Consider the following 24556-nt stretch of genomic DNA (forward strand, 5'->3'; position numbering starts at 1 on the left):
CTTCTGTCCCCGCCAATTTCCGTCCTATCTCCCTCCTACCATTCCTGGCCAAGGTGCTCGAGCACCACGTCACCTGCGCTCTGAGCTCCTTTGTGGAGAATTATGGTGCTCTTGCCCCCCGTCAAGCCGGTTTCCGCCCTGCACACTCTACGGAGTCCGTTGTCCTGTCGGTCTTGGACACCCTCAGGGAGGGTATGGACACTAATCAGCACCCGGCCCTTGTGCTCCTCGATCTCTCAGCCGCCTTCGATACGGTGGATCACACCATCCTCCTCTCCCGTATCGGAGCGGCGGGGATCGGGGGGACTGCCCTGGTCTGGTTGTCCTCCTTCCTGAGTGACCGCACCCAGGCTGTTCGCCTGGGCGACTTCACGGCGGACGTCCGGAAAGTTCAGTGCGAGGTTCCCCAAGGTTCCTCTCTTTCTCCCCTCTTGTTCAATCTGTATATTGCTCCTCTAATCTTCTCTCTTCAACAGATGGAGGTCGGCGTATTTAATTATGCGGACGACCTCCAGCTTGTCTTCAATCTATCTTCTCCTTCCTCTGCTCTAAACTTTCAATCTGTTATGCTTCACATCAGGGACTGGATGAACCACAATCACCTTACACTCAACCCCGACAAGACCGAGTTGGTGTTGACGGGTGGTTCATCCAGCCCCTGGTCCCCTCTTTTCTGGCCCCCTTCTCTTGGCCCCCCCCCTACCCCCGCTTCCTCAGTCAAAACACTTGGTATAAAACTTAATTCTCAACTCACCCTTCACTCCCAGGTTAGCTCTGTGGTATCTTCTTCTTTTCTTTCACTGCGCACTATACGCAGGGTGTCCCGTTTCTTCACTTTCTCTGCTCTAAAGCTCATCATCTTGGCCATGGTGGTATCCCGCCTGGACTATGGCAACGCCCTGTATGCCGGCATCCCCGCCTACAGTTTGCGTCGCCTACAACAGATCCAAAACCAGGCGGCCCGCCTGGCCTTCAAACTCCCCAAATTCCACCACTCTACCCCGCTCCTGAAATCACTTCACTGGCTCCCTGTGCGAGCCAGAATTCAATTCAAGCTTGCTTCCATCACTTTCCGGGCCCGACACGGACTCGCACCCGCGTTCATCTCTTCCGAGATCGTCTCCTATGTTCCCACCAGGGAACTTCGTTCGTCCTCCCAGTCCCTCCTCACCATCCCACGCTACCGGAGAAAGAAGTGGGGAGGCTCTAAATTTGCCACCCTCGCCCCTACCCTCTGGAACTCCCTTCCCCTTGAACTCCGCACCATCACTCTCTACCCACAATTCCGTAAACAACTCAAGACCTATCTATTCACGAAATCTTTCGAATAATAACCTTCCTGTTCCCCCAGCTCTTTAATTTAGGATCCTGTTAGTAATAGCGCCAAGAAACCGCAGGTATACGTGCGCTCTATAAGAAATTTTAAATTCAAATTCAAATTAGACATGCTCAATTATTTTCGGGCCACGATACGGTGCTCCCCTGAGGGAGTACATGTTATTTTAAATGATAATTATCCATCCATAGAGAGGGTGTACACGATTACTGTAGAGACTGCACTGGCCTCTTTGCCTGAATCTTTATGGGCCACGCCCGATACCGACGTGGGACAGATGATTATCCCTCCGGTGCACATTAGTGTAAAGGAGGGAGCTGTGCTGCCGCGCCTGCCTCAGTATGGGTTATCACAGGAGGGGGAGGAGGCGCTCATACAGATAGTGCAGGACTTGATTAAAGTAGGGGTGGTTGAAGAAGTTCCATACAACGTGTGCAATAATCCTATCCTACCGATTTTAAAGAAAGACACTGACACCAGGATTTATCGATTCATTATCGATTTGAGGGAGGTTAACAAGATAATGATACCTCAATACCCAGGGGCCTCTGATATTACGACACTCCTCACTCTGGTCCCACCAACTGCAACAACTTTCTCCGTTATAGACTTGAAAAATGTCTTCTTTTCGATCCCTATTCATCCTGACAGCCGATATCTTTTCGGTTTCACGTTGAATAATAGATCATACAGATTCTGTAGAGTTCCTCAAGGCTATACTGAGAGCCCCAGTATTTACAGTCAGGCATTAAAACGACAATTAGATTCTTTTGTCTCACCTGACGGTGTGGCGCTTATACAATATGTCGATGACATCTTGTTGGCCGCCGACAACCCTGAGCAATGTGAAGAGTGCACCTTGTCCTTGCTTACCTTTTTGGCATCTCACAATCACAAAGTATCCAAGAAGAAACTGCAATATCGGAGACCAAAGGTAACCTACTTAGGTCACCTTTTGTCTAAGGAGGGGCGTGCACTTACACCGGATCGTATTCAAGCCATTCTAGACACACCAGTACCATCCACGCAGAAAGAAGTTCGAGCCTTTTTGGGTCTTACCTCCTTTTGTAGACAATGTATATTAGGGTTTTCATATATAGTTAAACCACTGTTAACCCTTCAGACCAAGGATACCCCAGTTCCCCTTCCATGGACAGATGAATATGAGAATGCTTTCCACCAATTACGCCAGGCCCTTTGTTCAGCACCAGTGTTAGGTACCCCTGATTACACAAAGCCCTTTACATTGTATGTGCATGAGAGAGATGGATGCACGTTATCAGTGTTAGTGCAGATGCACGGCGATAAGCAGCGCCCTTGTGCATACTTCTCGGCAGTACTTGATCCGGTTGCTCGAGCGTTGCCTGGGTGTTTTCGCTCAGTTGCGGCGACAGCTGTGTCAATACGCCAGAGTGAAGGGATAGTTTTATCTTATAAGTTGTTGGTGTTGGTCCCCCATGCCGTTGATGCCCTTTTGAATCAGACAAAGACGCAGCATTTAACTAGTGCTCGTCTGACAGGATACGAGCTGACATTGTTGGCTCCTCATATAACTTTGAAGAGATGTGCAACGTTGAATCCAGCTACGTTGTTACCCTTCCCAGCGACTCAGCCTGAGGCGCAAGAGACGCATGACTGTGTCTTTGTGACTGAGGAACAGACAAAGGGTCGTATTGATTTACAAGATACGCCCTTTACAGATGTGGATGGAGAGCTGTGGGTGGATGGGTCCTGTTTAAAGCTACCAGACGGAACCAGTTCTGCAGCATATGCAATTACTACATTACACACGATAGTGGAGACAGCACGCGTACCACAGAAATCAGCTCAGGCAGCAGAACTGATAGCGTTGATACGAGCTTGTGAGCTTAGTGCAGAATTATGTGTGAATGGCTACACAGATAGCCGCTATGCTTTCGGAGTTGCTCACAATTTTGGCCTGCTGTGGAAGGAAAGGGGCTTTTTGACATCACATGGAACCCAGATAATGTATGGAGAATTAGTACAAAATCTCTTGCCTGCACTGACGCTCCCTTAAAGGATAGCTATAGTGAAATGTAGTGCACACAAGAAAGTGACAGATAAAGTGGGACAAGGAAATGCTTTTGTAGATCGAGTGGCGCATGAAACTGCGATGCAGCCTGGCTCCACGTCAATGTATGTCGTGAAGTCACAAGCTGAACGGTGGCACGATGCAAGGGAAAAAGTACGAGAGATGCAAAAGACTGCTACTGAGAAAGAACGAGACCAATGGTCCAAAGATGGAGAGTTGGACGATGAGGGGTGTTGGAGGAATAAGCAGATGGATAAGTGGAAGTTACCCACAGCCTTCGTACAACCTATGGTACAAGGAAATGCTTTTGTAGATCGAGTGGCGCGTGAAACTGTGATGCAGCCTGGCTCCACGTCAATGTATGTCGTGAAGTCACAAGCTGAACGGTGGCACGATGCAAGGGAAAAAGTATGAGAGATGCAAAAGACTGCTACTGAGAAAGAACGAGACCAATGGTCCAAAGATGGAGAGTTGGACGATGAGGGTTGTTGGAGGAATAAGCAGCTGGATAAGTGGAAGTTACCCACAGCCTTCGTACAACCTATGGTACAAGGAAATGCTTTTGTAGATCGAGTGGCGCGTGAAACTGCGATGCAGTCTGGCTCCACTTCAATGTATGTCGTGAAGTCACAAGCTGAACGGTGGCACGATGCAAGGGAAAAAGTACGAGAGATGCAAAAGACTGCTACTGAGAAAGAACGAGACCAATGGTCCAAAGATGGAGAGTTGGACGATGAGGGTTGTTGGAGGAATAAGCAGATGGATAAGTGGAAGTTACCCACAGCCTTCGTACAACCTATGGTTCAGATGGCACATGGGCTAGCACATGTTGGAGCTTCGGCAATTGTGAAATTGGTCACGCAAGTTTGGGAGCATCCAGAAATTGCTAGCACGGCTAAGTACAGACTTGCATGATTTGCCTTAAATATAATCCAGGAAAAGGGACACAAACTCCAGCAGGAGATTTTCAAAACCCACTGCACCCTTTGAAGTATTGCAAATGGATTATATCCAGCTGGAACGCTGTAATAATATAAAGTATGTCCTGGTTGTGGTTTGTGCATTCAGCAAATGGATTGAAGCATACCCTACTAAGGACAATACCGCAATGACTACTGCTAAGGTGCTTTTGAAGGAATTTTTTCCTCGTTTTGGTGTTTGTAGATTGTTGTGGAGTGATAACGGGCCCCATTTTGTGGCGGACGTTATTAAGTATGTTCTGAAGGGATTAGGCTTCGTGCAGAAGTTCCACGCAGTATTTCACCCTCAATCAGCAGGGTTGGTGGAAAAGTACAACAGCACGCTTAAATTAAAGCTTGCGAAAATACAGGCTTCTACTTCTGTGACTTGGCCAGATGCTCTGCCTTTGGCATTGTTGTCTATCAGATCAGTACCACATTCTCGGATGGGCTTAACGCCCTATGAAATAGTTTTCGGGCGCCCCATGAATATATGGGGGGTGCCCAAACCAAGTTCAGTGTATGATGTACCTTGTGTTTTAATGAATGACTATATTGCACAATTAACTGATAGCTTGGTTTCCATTCATCAACAGTTTCGAGAAGCACTCCCTGATCGGTCCACAGGAGAAGGTCATAATCTCCGGCCTGGTGACTTCGTCCTCGTGAAGTCGTTTGAGAGGTCGAGTAGTCTAGAGCCGAGGTGGTGCGGCCCTGAACAGGTTCTCCTAGCCACAAGAACAGCAGTACGAGTGACGAATCGCAGGAACTGGATTCATTCTATCCATTGCCGGAGAGTGCAACCTGATCTGGTGGAACCTGCTGTGCTGACTGATCATCGAGATATCTTGACTACGGTGAGAGGCCGTGCTGTGGTACCTAACGATTCTGAGGAGTTCTTCCCGGACCAGGCAACGCCTGCATCGAGAAGATACAATCTGCGACCAAGGAAAGAATCTGCAATTGTATGAGAAGTTGTCAGAACGGTCCCTAGGATTGTGAAACGGAGAGCCAATGAGGCAAGGGGGGGGGGATCAGCCATGCATTAGAGTAGTGACACCCCTCTTGGCCCGATGGTGAAGAAAACAACGGCTACCTACGGGGTAAGAGTTCTGACAACACTTTAGTTTCAGGAAGATACTGTGTACATTTTGCTCGAGATGGATAAAATAAAGATTTTTGGTTCTGTAGGGTTAATTTTTGTTATAGCAGTCATTGCTACAGTCATGTGGTTCGTTGAGGAGAAAGCTCCTGCCCGTGAACTGTATGTTGTTTCTACTCCAGTCCCTGATGAGCACTTTTTCTATACACTCCCATATCAAGAGTTGAAACATCGACAGTCCTATTTGAATAACACCTTTATTCAGATGTTGCATCATACCCATGTTGCTACAAATGCCACAGACTGTTGGATATGTGGGATGATGCCAGCTCATCAAAAGAAAGGGGGGACACCGTTCATACCACTTCAGTTTTCTCACAATGGCTCTTGTAGAGCGTGGTACACTTTGCTTTTTACTACGAGGAAGCCTACCGTAGGACGACTGATTTTCAAATTCAACAAGGAATGTCATCAAGATAAAGACGGCTATCCACAAGCCAACGGAACTATATGGGAGTGGGAAGAATATTGACCGGACAATGAATCGACCCCTTATGTCTTCACGAACACTAGAGACACTGTTGGACAAGAGAAGTTTGTGATTTCAGTGGCCCAAGCACAAGCTGATTTATGTGTACAGAGCGTATGCCACATTCCTGTAGGTGTTAGTGACTGTATTGTTGTATTGAACATTGATGGCCTGAATAACAGTACTTTCCTTGCTTCACATAACACCTATTTTGTATGTGGGAATAAGGGTTACTATCGATTACCAGCCGGATTGTCTGGAGTGTGTTATGTATCGTTTCTATTGCCACCTGTATTCTTGGCACCTGCATCATATCATAAAGACTTGAAGCTGTTGAATAATGTAACTGTGAACAGATTCAAACGGACTTCATCCGTAGACGAAGTTGATCAAACGGACACTAGTCTGCAACAATATATTGATTTCAACTTAGGATTGTTTTTCTTTGTGGGAGCCGCTCTGAATAGCAGAAAGATACGACGGTTAACAAGAGTAGTAGAAGCTGTCACCAATCAAACTGCTGCAGCTCTTGGGAACCTTACGGAAGAGCTACAAATTACTAGGATTGTTGCGTTGCAGAACCGGATGTTCTCGACATTATGTTAGCAGATAGAGGTGGAGCTTGTAGAATTATCTGAAGTAGCTGTTGTGTGTTCATCCCCGACCATACTCCTTCTGTGTACAAAGCTATTAACAAATTACACAAGATTGCAGCTGATATACATCAAGAAAATGGATCTTGGACTTTCTCTGGGTGGTTCTGGACCTTGATTTCTACATGGGGTTGGAAGGACCTCACTGGAATATGTATATTTGTTGCTATATTATTCACCTGCTGTGTATGTATTCAATGTAGCCCTATGATATGCTCGTTGTGTGTCTCACTTTGTGTGCCTAATAAACAAGCTGTTGCGGATGCTGCCCATAAGAAAACTATAACTAGATAGATAGCGGATATGATGAGCATTGATATAAACGATAAGTATTTAGATTATCCTTGAAAACCGAATGTCTTCAGCAAATGCTGAAAGGGTCGTCTGTTGTAAATAAAACAGCGATAATGTTAAGCATTCACTGAAGACATGCTATTGTGTCTTTCTTCTAGTTTTCCCGCTCATACTTGAAAATATGGCCGGACTCCATTTTGTTCTCTGGCGTCCATCTTATATGCTACACTCCGCCATGTGCTCGCCACGAGGCAAGTCCTACTTCACTGACCGTCACCCCTGGAGTTTGCCCAGCAACAGGCTATAAATAGTTCCAGCTTGTCTAGCGCATGCTCAGTATATGTAACATCTGTTTCTGCTTAGAGGGGATTGGAATGTGCATCCGGTGGGCTTCATGAACCCTTAACTCCACCCATGTATCGATCATGTTTAATAAATGTCCATATATGGCTGTAAAACATGCTTTTGATTGTAACCGCCCACCTATGAGCCCCTTCTTTGTGTATAAAAGGGGACCGCATGTCAGAGTTCTTTGTGCTACCTTGCACAATACTGTAGAGTGTTGTGTGGGCTGCAGTACCACATTTAAAGGTTTATTAAACTATGTTTTTGTATTTCCACTTTCCGTGCCAATTTCTTATGTAGTCTGAGGACTTTGCGTACAGAAGGGCAAACCCTTTTCGCACTCACGGGCCTTGCTGAGGCCTGTATTCATCAGGGAGTACGGAGAACTGAAAGTGCTTGTGGCCCAACATAAACTGCAGGTAACACCTGTGGGCAGGCAGGACGGGAATGTGGAAATATGCTTCATGCAAGTCCATTGCTACCATCCAGTCCCCGAGGTCCAGGGTAGACATGACTTGAGAGAGTGGGAGCGTTTTGAACTTCTTCTTGAGGAAGAAATTTAGAAGGCACAGGTCTAGGATAGGATGAAGGCCACCGACTTCTGGCTGCCCAACCCACGGGGTCTGTGTGTACCACATCTTCAGCCACACAGATGCTGGGAAGTTTAAATGCCATGGTGGCTGAAGGGTACTGAGCGGCTGCAAGCCCGTACTGTGGCTACTAAAGGAGTGAAAGGTGGATTGGGGATTGGGAATGATGAGAGGCCATGGAAAAGCCCAAGGACCTGGCCACAGCCCTGCTGTTCTCAAACTCTCCTGTGCTGAATCCGCCTGGTCTCCGAAGAGATGTGAGCCATCAGCTGGCATGTCCATAAGTGATACTTGGATATCCCCTGAAATGCCAATTGTTCTCAACCAAGAGTGGCATCATAAGGCCACCATCTAGGAAGCCACTCTGCCCAGTGAGTCGTTGGTATCTAGTCCACATCTAATCATAAACTTAGATGTATCTCTCTCGTCTGCAACAGCCTGGGAAAGTATGGCCTGGGCCTCATCGGGAACCATGGGCAGCACCTGGACAACCGAATCCCATAAAAAATGGGAGTACTACCTGTAAACAAGTCCATAAGTAAACTCACTTTAGACTGCCCTCTACAGAACAGAATAGCTATAGCCTTCACAGCTTTTTTGTGTTGACAGTCCAGTATTAGTATGATTAGGTACCACAAAATTGTTTACCCTATTGACATCATCATCCATGTTGAAAGCTGGCTTCGGAACAACCAAGTTGATTAAATTCAGATACACATGGATTCTCAAACCAGTTGAAGATACAGGTTAGCAAACATTTTGATCACCTTAACCTCATTGTACTGCCATTAATCTGCTGATCATTTCTCAGTGTTAGGCATTAAGGTCCCTGACATGGTTGAAAAAGGGATGCAGCAACCTCCACCACCACTGATTCGATCATAACCAATGGCACCCAAAGACCTCATAAGGGTTCCAGAAGGTCAAGTTGTAGGTGCATTAAAAATAACTAACATAGCCTAACTAACATAGCCTGATCAAAACCTTGGATTTACTCTCAAAAACTGCAGATGGTATTTTGGATTTATGCACTGAAGACATGTTAATGGTTCAGACAATGTGACTGTTCTCTGTAACACTTTTTTCATTTATCTTTTCTCTCACAAGGAGGAAAGTGAAGATCCATATTGTCACTGCCCCCCATACCTTTGTGTTTGGATATGGAACTATTGGATGATGTACGGTGTCTCACCTGTTCCTCTTTATCAGTCACTGTGATTATATGGGATCTCTTGTGCTTGTCATGTTTCTTCAGAACCCCTCCGGACACTGACAGGTTAGGGTCGCTTCTCATTCTGTGAGCTGACACCAGTTTGTGAGATTCCTTGGTGGATTAATTCCACAAACTAATGAACACATAATTGAAGATTACGGATTTATTTATGTTGAACTTGCCTTGGGTTTTGGATACCCTGACATGTACCTTATTGATTTTTTGACTTGATTGATTCTCACACTCCGCATTTCCATGCGGACTACCCATTGTTGGGAGCTGTGATCTGGTTTGCCAAAATTGGGCAACAGTACAAGGGTGCCGCATACATTCCCCCTGTCCTGAAGAAGACCTGCAAGCAGAGGTTTAAAGTTGCCCTATACGCAATAAGCCGGGTCTAAATGTGGACACATACCGACAACCCTGGGCCTGTACTACACCATATCACCTTGCCCTATTACCAGACGATACATTGCTATGCTTACTGAAAGATGTACAATGAATAAAGAAAAAATTTCATTGTGGACAGGCCTAACCACACTGTTGTATGTTGTACTAATAACCAGTGTTGATTTCAAATAGTTGGAACCGCTTTTACGTCGAATATCCTTTACCCGGAAGTCACCTTCAGTTTACTTCACACATGAGCAGTTTTTCTTTGCATCCCTTTTTTCCTTGAGCAACCTTCCATTCTGAATACATATGGTAATGTTTTTACCTTCCATTTGCATTTTTGAAAAAATATATAAAAACAAAGATTTCTACTACAAATAGTGGGTGTGTCTCTGTCCTTTTTTCCTTGGTGCCTACTTATGAAGTTTTCAATTATGTATTAACTACCATGTGCTGAATCTTTGAGCACCAAAGTAAATCATATTCTAAAATATCCTTTACCTGTGCGTTTTTCGAAATAAGTCCGGGACCACTTGCTGTTTATATCATTTATGTCATGTTTCTTGAGGCATTTTCTGGAGAAATTATTTAAGGCTATTCAATTTTGAACAAATCACAAAAATGCCTTCCTTCAGAGAGACCATAAATAGATTTACAAGAGAATGTGTCACATGTTTTGCCAAAATACCACAAACATCAGTCTGAACCATTTCACACAATGCTTGAGCTTGGCAATTTTGAAGGAGACATTTCAAAACAAAGCAAACATGAAAAACTGTAAAACAAAAATAAAGGTTAGAACTCAGTGGCTCCAGATCTTGCTTCTAGAAGGTTGGAAACACAGCTAACTAGCATCACGAATGTGAGAGTTAAAACACCTGAATCAAATGAGGCTCCCATATCCCTGACCAGAGATGTACAGATGGGGCTGGGAAATGGTTACTGGAATAGAAATCTTTTCTTTACCCAGTACAATGCCTGGGAAGGTTGCTGGCACTGAGTACCCATTTGGAAAAGTTGGTATTCAATTTTCTATAAGTCACACCAGGAATGTTAAATGCAATCCAGCATTTGTACACCTGCAGTGTCCCCATATTGCATACACTGTGAAGCAGACAAGTAAAATAGTCTGAGGAACACTTAAGCGACTGGTTGATTGTCTGCTATTGTCCTCTGAGTAAAATATACAACCTTTCTTTTCTAAACTGTAAACATACCTCTGGTTTGAAAAGGTCTTGCAATACAAACAAGTGACAGAATCTGGCATCTTCTGAAGAAGGTGTTTGGATTCAATATGTTCTGTATCCAAAGCTACGAGAGAACCTGACTGTGTCCCTGCTAATATCCAGTGCTCTTTTTCACTTGGAAGATATACCATGGCAAGACACAGGATCCTACTATCAGCAATGTCCTGCAAAAAAAGAAAGAAGGTAATTGTAGAAGTTCTAAATATGATTGACTAGATTGTTCATTCTCACATCATATTGACATATAAAACATTTTCTCATTTAAAGGGGAATTCTAGTGAAAGAAAAGACCTCTTACCTGCCTTTCTCACCAGGGACAAGGAAACTCACTAGAGCTGGTGATCAACAGTTTCTGCTCGGCTATATCTTGCAGTGGTAGACAGGCTATTAACATTGCTTGAGCAGGACACCTCTACAAACCCCGGAGCCAATTCTCCAGACCCCCGTACTCCTGGTAACAGACTTCCAGGGTCCGCAAGCAAGCTAGAGCTGGTGGCGACCACAGACAGGATTCCGCTCTCCTGCTGCTGAGCCAAGCTTGAGGGGAAGGTAGAACAATAGGTTTCTTGTCATACCTCCCAGACAAGACTTAGTGTATTGGGCTGGGATCGCTTGCCAGCACCACCATACTGCTTTGAAGGGCACATTTGGTGCCCTCTTTGCAGACTCCAGTTTGAGCCAGTTCAATAACTCTTGGTTCCTGCTCTAGTGCGAAACTGGACAAAGGACATGGGAGTATCCTCCCCTCTGTCCAGACCCTCCTCTAGCAGGGACCCCCAAGTTGTTCCAACCCTTTCCTTAGGGTACTTAAGGGCTTACCTGTGGTTGGGTCCTTAGATTCGTTGTGGGAAAAGACTCAACCCTGAAACTACGTCGCTCTTCAATGGTCTGGACACTTGAAATTCATTGGACTTCTACTGGAACCAAAACTGCATCAAGGAAGTATCCTGCATCTCCTGGTTTCGCTGTTCTTCAAGTCTTCTCCGTTGTCTGTGTCTATGCTTCATCCAGGTTCTTCAACAGACCAGTGGGCATCAAGGACACCCGAAGAAATCTCCCTTGGAGTGAAGGAGTCACTCCCCTGCATCTGCATGCACTGCAATAAAGCTGACTGGTCTGCTGCTCCTATCGTCCTACCGACTTCATGAGGCTCAGCAACACAGGTGGTGGGTCTGTAACTCCCTCGAGGCTTGACCTGTCCATTCTGCTATTTTGAAGCCAGTATCCCATGTGGGAACCGCAAGGCCCAAACCCCTGTGGACCCCATCAACTTGCTTTTGCCATGGCTTGTTGTCTCTGCATGCCAGAGATCTTCAGACTGCAAGAAGCCCCAGCCTCCAGCTCCTCTTCCCTCCAAGATCAGCATCCTCACTACATCCTTCGCACTGTGGGTCTACATCTTTGGTGAGCTGCTCGAGGCCCTCTTGAGACTCCTGTGCCTTTAGGCTGTGGGTCCTCCTGAGGGTCTTCTCTTGCGTTAGAGGGCTCCCCTGCTTGCTCAGGGCATGCTCTGACTCTCCTGCTGTTGGTGAGTCCCTTGGACCTTTCTGGTCCCAACGCTGCTCCTTTTTCGTCTTCCACACCAGTTGCAGCTACCAAGGCTTGTTGGTACTTCTACCGGACACCGACCACCTAGCCACTGACATCGGACGTGGGCAGCTCGTGCACGGCTCCTGGTCTTCCTCAGCATCGCCTGGCCCTCACAGCTGCAGCATCGAGGTCACCGTTGACTCCACACAACCTCCCGACATCGGTGGGCATTGTGCTTCCGTGCCGCCTGGTCACCTCTGGGTGGCATAGGCTCTGTCCTCTCTGATTGCAAGGGTGGATTCCAGAATCAACGCTTGGATTCCACCGGAATCCTTCATAGTCTTTTCCAGAGGCATCTTATTCTAAATTTATCATTGTTGTCTATGGCAGGTTTCAACGTCACTTCACCCCTATGGACCAAGCTTCCCTGGTGCAGATAACCTGGTTCCTGGAGCATCCTCAGGTGGAGTGACTCTTCAGCCTTCTGTCTTCCAGAGGGTTTCTTCAGGGTCCTCCGGGAAGGGTCCTTCTTCTTTAAAACTGCAACCACGACTTTTCCATTGTCTTTCATTAGGCACGCACCTCTGTGGGGTTCCTAGATACTTACCTTTGGTGGTTCCTTGAGTACCCAGCTCCTCTGTGTCTTCTAGTCCAAGTCCCGTTCTCCTTTGCAGTTCGCATTCCACTTTCTTAGTATATGGTTTGGTCTACTCTTGGAGACCACTGTATTTTGTGGTGCTACTTACCTGAGTGCTTTTGAAGCATTCTTGTGTATTGTGTTGATATCTCAGGGTAGGAGATAACCAATGTGATAGTGATATTGTGTTGCAATCAAAAGAGTTATTTTTGCTAAACACTGTGTGGTTTCTTTTCATATAACGTACGCTACAGATTAAATTGGTAAAACAAGCTGCTTAACACTCTTTCAAGATAAGCCCGAAGGCAGCTTTCCACAGCTACCACTTTGAGAGCTTTCTATGTTTGTCAAAGACCACTTAAATCACCATGAGGGTTGCCTGTATTAGTGCAAGGTGCATCATTTGATAGGTGCGCACCATATACTAAGACAGCCTCCTATGCCATTCCATCATTATTTTGCACCCCATGCCACCTCAGTCTCGACCCAAACCAATAGGAACCCTCCAGCCCAAACTGCCTGTCCTAGCCCTCTCTTAACCAGAGAAAGAGCAACCCAAGACCAGTTTTGTCTTTATTGAGGCTCTTCAGTTGTGTGTAGCTTGGTTACAGTGGCACAGTGCTCATGGGACCCACATCTGGGCAAATCCGGTGCACTTAGGGCATTGCATTGAAGCATACAAAAAGTGATGGGTGAAATGCTTACATTTTTCTCAGTCACTGGTAAATATTTATGACACATCCCAGCCCACTGCCATTGTGTATACCATACTACCACAGTTTAGACCCACCCATATGGAAATCAGTCTTGCCTCTGATCCAATAGGAACAGTCCAGTCCAAACTGCTAGGCCAGGTCCTCCCTGACCCAGAGAACAAGCAACCCAAGACCGTTTTTGCCCTGATTGGGCCTCTTTAGTCAAGTGTAGCTTCGTTCCAGTGGCACATTGAGTACGGGCCCAAAGTCTGGTCATACCTGTTGCACTGAAGTATACAAAAATCTGATAAGCGCAATGCTTGAATTCATCTCAGCCACTGGTAAATATCCTGGACCACATCCTAGTCCATTGCTATTTTACACACCATGCCATCTCAGTTTGAACGCAGCTGTATACAAATCATTCTTGACCCAGCTCCAGTAGGAACTGCCAGGCCATGGCTGAATTAGAAATCAAACAACCCAAGGCCGGTTTTGCCTTGATTGAGGATCTTCAGTTGGGTCTGGCTTGCCTCCACTGGTGAAATGAGCATGGGACCCATGTCTGGACATGCCTGTAGAACTTAGGGTGTTGCATGGAAGTATACAAAAAATGTCAATGGGATGCTCACACTTCCTTTTTTTTATATAAGAGACCCGTGCACTGCTGTTAATTGATTCTCCAATAGTTTGTTTATGGTAGTAGGTGCGCTAAGGTGTCGCCCAACACCCCGGGCGATATTGGAACAATCGTGAAGAATGTGTGATCAAAAGGAATTTGATGACATCCCTTAGGCACTCAAATAGGTGAAATCCTCCAAAAGATTCAATGAAAAATAAGTTCTTTCAACTGAGTTTATTTTTTCATTTTCAGTTTTTTGATGATTTGCATTTCAAAAGATGATTTTCATTTCAAAAGATATATCCACTGCCAAAATGCATATTAATATTCACATTCCATATCAATATTGCTGCTCCAATGCATTTCGGGCTAACAGCCCTTCATCGGGGAGCCTATACAAACAAAAGACGAACATATCTGTCACGTGGTGGCAATTGTTTGTCAAGTATGATTAAAAATAAAATAGACCCTTAGTTCAAGATATTCACCAAGTGACATAAAAGAAGAAACGATTCCGTGTGAACTGTATCAGATGCACTATGCTTGATCTGAAAGTGACCAATGGATGGTGGTTACCGGGTAGGCTTAGCAGAACGTTAAAACAACGTGATTCACCGGTGACTTGAAATGCGACTTAATGCGCAGAAAGAAAAACCAATCACCAAAGATAGAAAGCGTGCTATACAAGCAATGCGCTGGGTTCAAAAACGGCGTGCAAAACTTACTTTTCTGACAGGGTTCACAGCGCTTCTGAAAACGCTGACCGCAGATGGGTGTGTTAGTCCGGAAATGCGGTGAGGGTAAATGAATGATCGTGAGTGGTTGGTGCTTGGACACGTGATCGCGACTAAGGGAAACAGAAAGCGGACTGAAAAATCAACAATGTAGGTGTGGAACAATAAAGTACACAGTAAGATAAACATAAACAGTGCTATGAATGAAAATATATGATGAACATAAATATGGTAAAACGGGTAAATTGGCAAACGTCTGTGATAAAACCACACTGTGGATTAAGGGATCAGAACAGATGCACCCTCAAGGTGCAGTTATACAATTAATGCTGTTTACAAATAACACGAAAATTCGATCCGTTCATTTAAGCCGAAGGGCTTGGTCGAATTTAATTTATAAATCCAGAAATTTTCTCTCTGTAGCAGTGCCCTATTGTTGTCTCTTCCTTCCGATTTGTGGACAATTTCCAGTGCCATGAATTTCAGTTGGGCTATAGTATGGTTAGAGTCCAAAAAATGTGACGCTATGGATGATTTAAGATTTTTAGTTCGAATGTTCGATTTGTGTTCGTTGACACGGGTTTTTAACTTGCGCTCCGTTTTGCCCACGTACACTTTCCCACACGGGCATTTGCTTTAGTAGGTAAATTAAGTTAGTAGAGTCGCATGTAGCCGTGACTTTCAAGTTAATGTTGTAACCTTTCATAGGATGTGATAGTTTGTTGCCTGTGATTACATTATGACAATTATTGCAATTGTTGCATGGTCTGGTACCTTTATGGATCGTCATTTGTTCTGTAGGCTGTTTGAGAATTTCACCCAGGTTTTTGCCCCTTGTGTGAGCAAATATGGGTTTGGCTTCAAACATGTTGTTAAAGTCTGTCTCTAATTGTAGCATAGGCCAATGTCTTAAGACGATCTTTTTATACTTAGAGCTAGCATTAGAATATTTGGAAACAACGACCATCCGGTCATTTTCTTTTTTCTTGTTTGAAGGTAGTAGAAGTTCCTGTCTGGACAATTTATTGACTTCATTTTTAGTTTTTTCTAGGAGATCATCTGGGTATTCTCTCGCTCTGAAGCGGTTAATCATTTCATCCATTCTGTTTTCCAAGACAGTTGGGTCCGAGGTGATTCTTTTAACTCTCAACAGTTGAGATTTGGGTAGGTGATTTTTTAGAGATGGCTGATGGAAACTCGTATAATGCAACATATTGTTGCGGTCAGTAGATTTTCTGAAGATATCTGTCATGATTTGGTGGTCTTTTATGGTGATGCGGACATCCAAAAAGGTTATAGTGTTTAAGTCGATGGTCCAAGTAAGCTGAATGCGTTGATTAATTGAGTTTAGAGTAGTGAGTGCTAATTCCAAGTTAGCGCGTGGACCTTTCCATAGGATAAACAAATCGTCTATATAGCGTACATACATCTTTAAGTGGTTTTTCCACAACTGATTCTGCCAAATGTTGTTGTCCTCAATTGAAAGAACTTATTTTTCATTGAATCTTTTGGAGGATTTCACCTATTTGAGTGCCTAAGGGATGTCATCAAATTCCTTTTGATCACACATTCTTCACCACACTTCCTTTTTGCCACCAAGTATTTTTTAACAAAACTGTACATAGAGAGAGGCTAAAATCCTGAAGAACGAAGATGATCCAGAGAGCTGGTGGTTGTACACCACCTTAAATTTAAAGATTGCCCTTCTCAAAGTGACAAAAGCTCCAAGGAGGATGAGTGGGAAAATCATTTTCTTTTCATTAGCATTAAGTAAAACTACCAAAAAGCACTGCCACAGATCATCCCAGACAATGTTCTGATAAAAAACTGCTGAACAAATGCCTACTTACAGTTGCCTTAAAGTTTAGTATATGCATTACAAAGTGGGATGTGCCATCTGACTGCTGCTTCACGTCACAAGCACCAATATTACAATTAGACTGTACAGCAAAACAAATTACCCAAAATCAAAATGAGGCAAAATCAAACATAGTTAGAGAGATGCGAAGGGTTCAAGTAGTTATTAAAGTTAATAGGAGAGATATTGGGTTAATATGGAAAAAGACAGTCAAAATACTCAGCTTAGCCACTCAGTGAATAGCAAAAACCCAAAAACATTCCTGGTAATAGGTTAAGAAATGTTCTCAGCCAGATGACTCCAGGGAGACAGTGAAAGGCTAGGTTGAAAAATATATTCTGAAATGTATGATCAAGCGATAGTTTTTGATTGATAATTTTTATTTACTGATCAAGTATGCCAGGAAAAGAATGTGCCTTTGAAGTACTTTGTTCTCACACCAGTTATGTTGCCACACAACTACATCACTGAAACATAGTGCAAATAACTAGCAACCTCCTACGTGTGAAATCATTCTGGAATTGCAGTACTTGAGAAGACTGTTGACGATTCTGGAGCATTCGTTTCAGCTTCTGTTTTCTGACCCTATTCCGAAGATGGTGCTAAAGAGTGATTCATATACAAGACACCTTCTGTTTTTACATGAAATCACACAGACACTGATCCTTCACATTTAAAAAGCTGTAAGGATGTAAAACAGTATTAAAGGTCCTCAAGAGAATGGACTATATTTTGGCCTATGATCATCTACTTGGATGTAGCCTTCATTCCCTTATACCTGCACTGTCTACACCCCACTCATCTGGCAGTTGTTCTGAGTTTGGCACTATCCTATGCCGGGATAGGCCCATTACCTTCAGTGTGCAACAAAAGCTCAGCAAAATAATACATCCTACTCATGTAAATATACTTGGTGCCTTTATCTGGTAATCATTGTCTCTGAAGAACAAGTTACTTACCTTCGGTAACTTGTTCTTCTGATGGATACATCTGCCTGTGGATTACTCACCTTTAGAATTGAATCCCCAAGCAGTCCCTATCCCGGAAGAGGGTGTTCACCTGGCTATACCAAAAAATCTTGCAGCACAGAGCGTGCAAAATGGCCATCCACCCTACTCTCCGAATTCCAGCAGTTATGCTTCGCAAAGGTATGGAGAGTGGCCCAAGTTGCCGCTGTGCAGATGTCCACAATAGGAACACTTCTAGCCAAAGCAGAAGATGACTTCGCTCTGGTGGAAGGAGCTCTAATACCTTCAGGCGGCTCCTTCTTGGCCAAGGCGTAGCATATCTTGATGCACAAAATGATCCACCTGGAGAGTGTTCGTTTGTGGACAGCTTTGCCCTTAATCCTTCCAATATATCCCACAAACAGCTGGTCATCACGTCTTAGGTCCCTGGTTCTGTCCAGGTAGGAGCTGACAGTACTCCTAGGGTCCAGGCGTTGAAGTCTCCTCCTCCTCCTTGGAAGGGTGAGGGGGAGGATAGAAAATAGCTAAGGTAACAGACTACCATAGATGGAAAGGAGTGACCACCTTAGTCAGGAAAGCAGCCCTGGTCCTGAGAACCATCTTTTCTGCATGAATGGTTAAAAACGGAGGTTAGAACTAAGAGCCTGAAGCTCACTTACCCTCCTGGCTGAGGTAATAACGATCAGAAAATCCGTCTTGAAAGTAAGAAGCTTCAACGGTCAACTATAAAGAAGCTCAAAAGGAGAACCCATCAGGAAAGTAAGTACTAAATTCAAATCTCACTGAGGCACAATGAAGGGAGTGGGAGGAAACCTATTGGTGAGGCCCTTAATGAACCTCATAACAATGGGGGACTGAAATAAAGACGGCTGATCCGGCAAACATAGGAAAGCCGACACGGCCAACAAGTAACCCTTTAGCGTAGCCACAGCACAAACTTGCTGAGCCAAGGAAAATGAAAAGCCAAGTACATCAGATAAATGGGCCTTCAAAGGATCAATGGACCTCTCTCCGCACAATTTCACAAACTGAGACCACCTAGAGGAATAAATAGATTTGATGGAGAGTCTCCTGGATGATAAAATAACATCCACCACATCCAGTGGGAGAGAGAATGAACGCAGGTTGCCCGTTCAATCTCAAGGCATGAAGGTGCAAGCTCTGGAGGTGGGGGTGTAGAACCTGCCCCTGCAACTGCAAGAGGAGGTCTGACCTGAGAGGGAGATGGAGCGAAGGGTACAAAGTAATTTTAGTAATTTTATTGCATGATTTAAAAGAAAACCTTTTGCAAGGTACAAAAAATAAAATTGCGACACTGTTAAAATATTGATAGATTATAACTCTTAATAGGTTTGGTAAAATAGAACCCCAGTTCCAATAATACAAAGTACCCAGCCCCCTCATGTCAGAGCTCTCTTGTGGGTACACTGATCCCCAGATTCCTATGGGACCAGTCCCGTCAGGTCAGTTGTGGTCGCGGCCAAGATTATATTTTCAGTCGAAAAGTTGTCCAGCCTGTTCGCCCTTCCCTTTTTAATTTATTTGGATGTTTCCAACCGTTACATAACTAGGCAGACTTTCTGCTATTATGGAGGCCCGTGGATCTGCACCTCTAACTGAGATTAGGGTAGACATCTTCCCTCCCCTGATTTTTTTTTTCTACACAGTCCAAAATCTTCACCAGGGCACAGTTTAAAAGTGTGTTCCGTGGGTCAAAGCAAGCCAAAACTGCAGATCTGCATGATCTAACTTCCTTCTCATTCCAGGCCCTCCGTAAAAGGGCCCTTCTTTCTTTCAATAGACTTGGGCACAGGCACAGAACGTGAGTTATATCTTCCCTATGGTTGCCACAAAATCGACATTGTTTCTGGGCTTGAACTCTTTTCCATTTGGGAAGATGGCACGACAAGTTGAGAATCCCCAATCTTAGTCTTAAGAACCAAAGGTTGGTGTGTGCATTAAAAGGAGGAGTTAAGTAACTCTGAGGTGTCAGCGAAGGGTACAAAGAGAGGGGACATAGATCTGTGTACCACACCTTCTTGGCCAATCCGGAACGATCAAAATGACTAGGGCCTTGGCGAATCTTCCTCAGAACTTGAGGAATCAAGGGTATGGCAGGAAACGCGTAAAGGAGTTGCGAGCTCCAATCCAACTGAAATGCGCCCTCCCAACGCTCCCTGCATCGGATACTGAAGACTGCAAATTGACAGGCAGTGTGCGTTTTCCTGAGTGGCAAAAAGGTCCAACCGTGGAAACCCCCACATCCTAAAGATGTGATGGACCACCTCCGGATGAAGCCGTCACTCCTGATCGGGCAAGTGTTGCCGAATGAGACTGTCCACACGCACATTTAGCACCCCGGCCAGATGAATTGCAAACACAAATCTGATGGCCCTGGACCAGAATCACAGCGCCTCTCTGCAGAGACAATACGACCCTACCTCTACCTGTTTGTTTATTAACCACATTGCAGTAGTGTTGTCCGTCAGGACTTGAATCGACTGACCGCTAAGGGAGGGAAGAAAGGCCTTAAGAGCCAAAAGTATTGCCCGCAATTCAAAAAGGTTGATGTGAAGCAACCTTTTCTCCAGAGACCAAAGACCCTTGATCTCCAGATCCCCCAGATGAGCATGCCACCCTAGAGTGGAGGCATCCATGATTACTGTGGCCACTGGTGAAGGAGGTTGAAAAGGCTTTCCTTGAAACAGGTTGCCCGTCACACACCACCAAAAAAGCTCCACTGCAGTCTCTCTTGAGATTCTGACCTTCTCTCCGAGATCTCCATGGTGCTTATACCACTGCCTACGGAAGCCCCACTGGAGTGCCCTCTTGTGCCAGCGTGCATGGTTGACCAATAGTATGCAGGAAGCGAACATACCGAGCAGGCATAGAACCTTCGGGACTGGAACAACCGTTCCATCGTGAAAAAAAGGAATCATCTTCTGGATGTCGAGAATCCTCTGTGGAGGCGGGAAAAGCTCGACACACAGTAGTTTCCAGTACTGACCCTATGAGCAGGCTGGGCACCAGGTGAGATTTGGGTACATTTATTGAGAAACCCAAGTTGAACAACATTCCCATTGTTACTTGCAAGTAACGCAACACTATCTCTGGCGATCTTGCTTTGAGCAGCCAGTCATCCAGAAAGGGGAAAAACGGAATCCCTGACCTTCTGAGATGTGCTGCCACCACCGCCTTCCCATTTGTGAAGGCCCATGGTGCGGAAGTGAGACTGAACTGGAGGACCGCAAACTGGTACTGCTGAGACCCTACCGTAAACCGGAGATACTTCCAATGAGACTTCAGAATAGGGATGTGGAGAGACGTACCCTGCAAGTCTATTGACACCATTCAGTCTTCCTGCTACAGCGGCTGAAGAACCTGAGTTAGGGTCAACTATTCCTACCTGAGGTAAAAATTCAAAAACCTGAGGTCCAGAGTCGGTCCCACCCGGCCGTACTTCTTGGGGATCAGGAAATAACGGGAGTTGCATCCCTGACTGCCCTCCTGCTCCAGAACCACCTCTATCGCATCTTTCTGCAGCAAGGCAAGAACCTCCTGCTGCAAGAGCAACAAATGGTCCTCTGAGCACCAGCCCTGGCGAGGAGGGTAAGGAGGTGGAAACTCTTGAAAAGGTAGGGCGTACCCATTTTCTACAAGATTCGAAGCCAATCTTGCAGAAAATGGGACACACGGCCCCCTGCAGAACCAGCATGCTCCAAGATGGGGGACCTAGAGCATCTTTCCTGTGCTACCGGTGGTGGAGAAAGGGGAGGAGGAGGAGGAAGACTGTTTGAGATGCTCCCTGCAGATTGCCTCTACCTTTTCCTCTGTACAACCTGTACAGAGGATTCTGCTGTGGCTGCTGACGGCCTCAAAAGGAAGGCACCTTCCCAAAGCCTTGATACCTTATGTATCCATAGCCCCTGGGCTGGGACTGCAGGCCCAAGAATCTTGCAGTAGCCGTACTGTCCTTGAAGCACTGCAGTGCAGAATCCGCCTTCATTCCAAACCAACTAGATCCATTAAAGGGTAGATTGAGTGAAGTAGCCTGTACATCTGGTGAGAAACCTGAAGACCAAAGCCAGGCATGCCACCTGGTAGCCACAGAGGAGCCCATCATCCTGGCGACTTAGTCTGCCGTGTCCAGACCAGACTGAATGACCTGACGGGCTGCTGCTTGTGTGTCTGATAGAGCTTCCAAAAAATTAACAAGGTCATCTTCAGGTACATTAGGAGCTACTTGCTTGACAGAGTCCATCAGTGCATCAATGTACCTTCCTAGCAAACACATGGCATTTGCTGACTTCAGAGCCATACTAGCAGAGAAGAACACCTTTTTGGTAGACTGCTCCAGATTTTTCGAGTCTCTATCCCCCAGGGTGGTGGGAAATGATCCAGTTGACTGCTTGGAACAAGAAGCCTGAACCACCAAGCTTTCAGGCGAAGGATGGGCAGAAAGGAAGGTTGGATCACTGTGAGCAGGCTCCTACGATCTTGCTACTGACCTAGATACTGCAGGGGCAGACACGTTCTTCTGCCACACCTCCATAATTGGCTCCATCAACGCCTCATTGAAAGGGAGCAGAGGATCAACAGAAGAGGAACAAGAATGCAACAGTTCAGTTAAGATATTCAACTTCGCCTCAGTCGAGGGCAACTGAAGGTCCAACAGGTCAGCGGCCTTCCTGATGACTCAGTGATAAGGGGCAACGTCCTGTGAAGTCAATGCCTTTGGAGAAGAAAGCTCCTACTCCGGGGGACTATCCAGGTCACTGGCCTCCCGTGGGCCCTCAAAGTCGTCCTAGGAATTGAGGATCTCCCCTTCCTCATGTTCTTGCTGGTACTCCTCTTCCTCCAGAAGTCTTTGCCCTTCTCTCCTGGAACGCCACTTCGGGATCGGCGGGACCAGCCGTGGCGCCAGTGACAGCAGGGCCTACGCCGAAGGAGGACCTTCCAAAGTTGGCAACAGCGTCGCCCGAATCGGGGAAGACATTGACCCAACACCAGACGGCGCCGGAGACTGAGGTATCGGATGTCAAAAACCCGGGCGCCGGAAATTGCCATGATGGAGCCATCGGCATGAAAGGCACGAAAGGTGCCTGGGCATACTGCTGCGGAAAGCCTACATTAAAGGCAAGCGGACCCACGGGGCTAGATAGCGCACCGTTAGGGTAAGATGCCTCGGCACACATACCAAAAATCGCATTTAGGAAATGCGACGGATCCACTCCTGGTCCTGAAAAAGGGGGATAAGGATCTGAAACGCCCTGGTCTGATCCATCCGAGTCTGTACGGGGGGCTGACGCTACGGCGCCGGAGACATCAGAGCCAGTACAGACAAATCCACTGGAGCAAGAGAAGACTCCCTGGGAGCCTTAGAGTGGGCCGGAGTCACCAGTGGAGAAGGTGTAGGCGACGGCGAGACAGCATCCTTGTCACGAAGCAGACGTACAGGGGAGGCTGACCTCGAAGCCCTGCCCTTCGTAGATTGGCACCAAGACCCATGTCTTCTCTTTTTCTGATGCTTCTTCTATTTCGAAGAATGCAAGGTCAACGACTTCGATCTCTTGCGACCCTCTCTTCTACTTTTTCACCTGCGCCATGAAGAGTTTCGCCTCACATTACTTCCGCGCCTTATGGTTCATCTTTCAACAGCACAAGCACACTTCGACGTCGTGGTCTGAAAAAGACACCAGAGAGAGTTATCATGGGGATCCGTGATTGACATAAGGCCCCCACACTCTCTGCAGGGCTTGAAGTAGACCTTCTCACTGCAACACGAAGTAGAAGATAGAAACAATGTTATCACATGTAAAATGGAGAGTCCCAGAAAAAAACGTTATGCATGAATGGCGCGGAAAAAAGGGAACTGACGTCAGCACGTCATCTTATGGCTTTTCTTATGGCTCCGGTGACGTCATATGGAGTCGCGACCATGCTATTGTGATGTCCTCATCGGCTTGTGAGAGCTTAGAAAAGAATTTCTGTGGCATGCTGGTGCAGGGGTAATTCAAAAGGTGAGGAATCTACAGGCAGATGTATCCATCCGAAACATTATATACATAATATGCTAATGTAGTCACTCCAACTTTGCAACCAGAATGTCACAGATGAACTTGAGCACTTGAATGAGGGACAGGCCAGGCTTGGTTTTTACTGAAAAGCCCATAATCTGTTGGAGGGATTCTACATTTTCCATAAGCTAAAACAGCAGAATTACACATTTCATGCCAGAAGCCTGATGTCTAGTTAAGAATAAAGAAGACCTCCTTGGCGGTGAAGACAGAATACCAACAAAGCATTGGTAAATACTCTCTCAGGTGATAATAGGCTAAATAACAGAACCGTAAAGTGATAATGCCCAGCTTTACCACAAACATGTGGCACTTCCTCACTGGTATATGAAAGTATCTGGATGTCTAAGGATACCATTTAATATTGCTGCTGCAAGTGCAACAGCAAGAGCATCCTGAATTTCTTTTTCCTGGTTTTGGCAATGCCCTAGACTTGAAAGTGGTTTCAAACTACCTCCCTATTTAGGGAAGAACAAAACATCTCGAATAGATACTGTGTTGTCTCAATGAACTGGAACTAATTGTACAGCTCTTTTATGAAGAAGACCTGCTACCTCCTTCATTAAGGAGTTATGTGGGGGACTGGGAATAGGGGATAAGGGAAACAGGGCAACCAGCTTTTTCATAAGTGGGAGAACAATCACTTTTTTGCAATTTGTCCACAGTGATCCCCCTACATCTCTGACAAAACAATAGCCTTTCTCCATCATAGTTGTAAGGA

General features: G+C 45.6%; 1 protein-coding gene across 1 annotated transcript in view; it reads right to left on the reverse strand.

The window, feature by feature from the left end:
* Nucleotides 1-24556, reverse strand: part of LRRK2 (leucine rich repeat kinase 2) — a 2096839-nt gene that overhangs the window by 321279 nt on the left and 1751004 nt on the right. Inside the window, exon 45 of the mRNA XM_086967213.1 lies at nucleotides 10685-10878. Coding sequence (XP_086823339.1) covers nucleotides 10685-10878 — 194 coding nt within the window. The remainder of the gene's footprint in view (nucleotides 1-10684; nucleotides 10879-24556) is intronic.

The sequence above is a fragment of the Lissotriton vulgaris genome, chromosome 1_1 (genome assembly GCF_964263255.1).
Source record: "Lissotriton vulgaris chromosome 1_1, aLisVul1.2, whole genome shotgun sequence".
In the NCBI taxonomy this organism is placed as follows: domain Eukaryota; kingdom Metazoa; phylum Chordata; class Amphibia; order Caudata; family Salamandridae; genus Lissotriton; species Lissotriton vulgaris.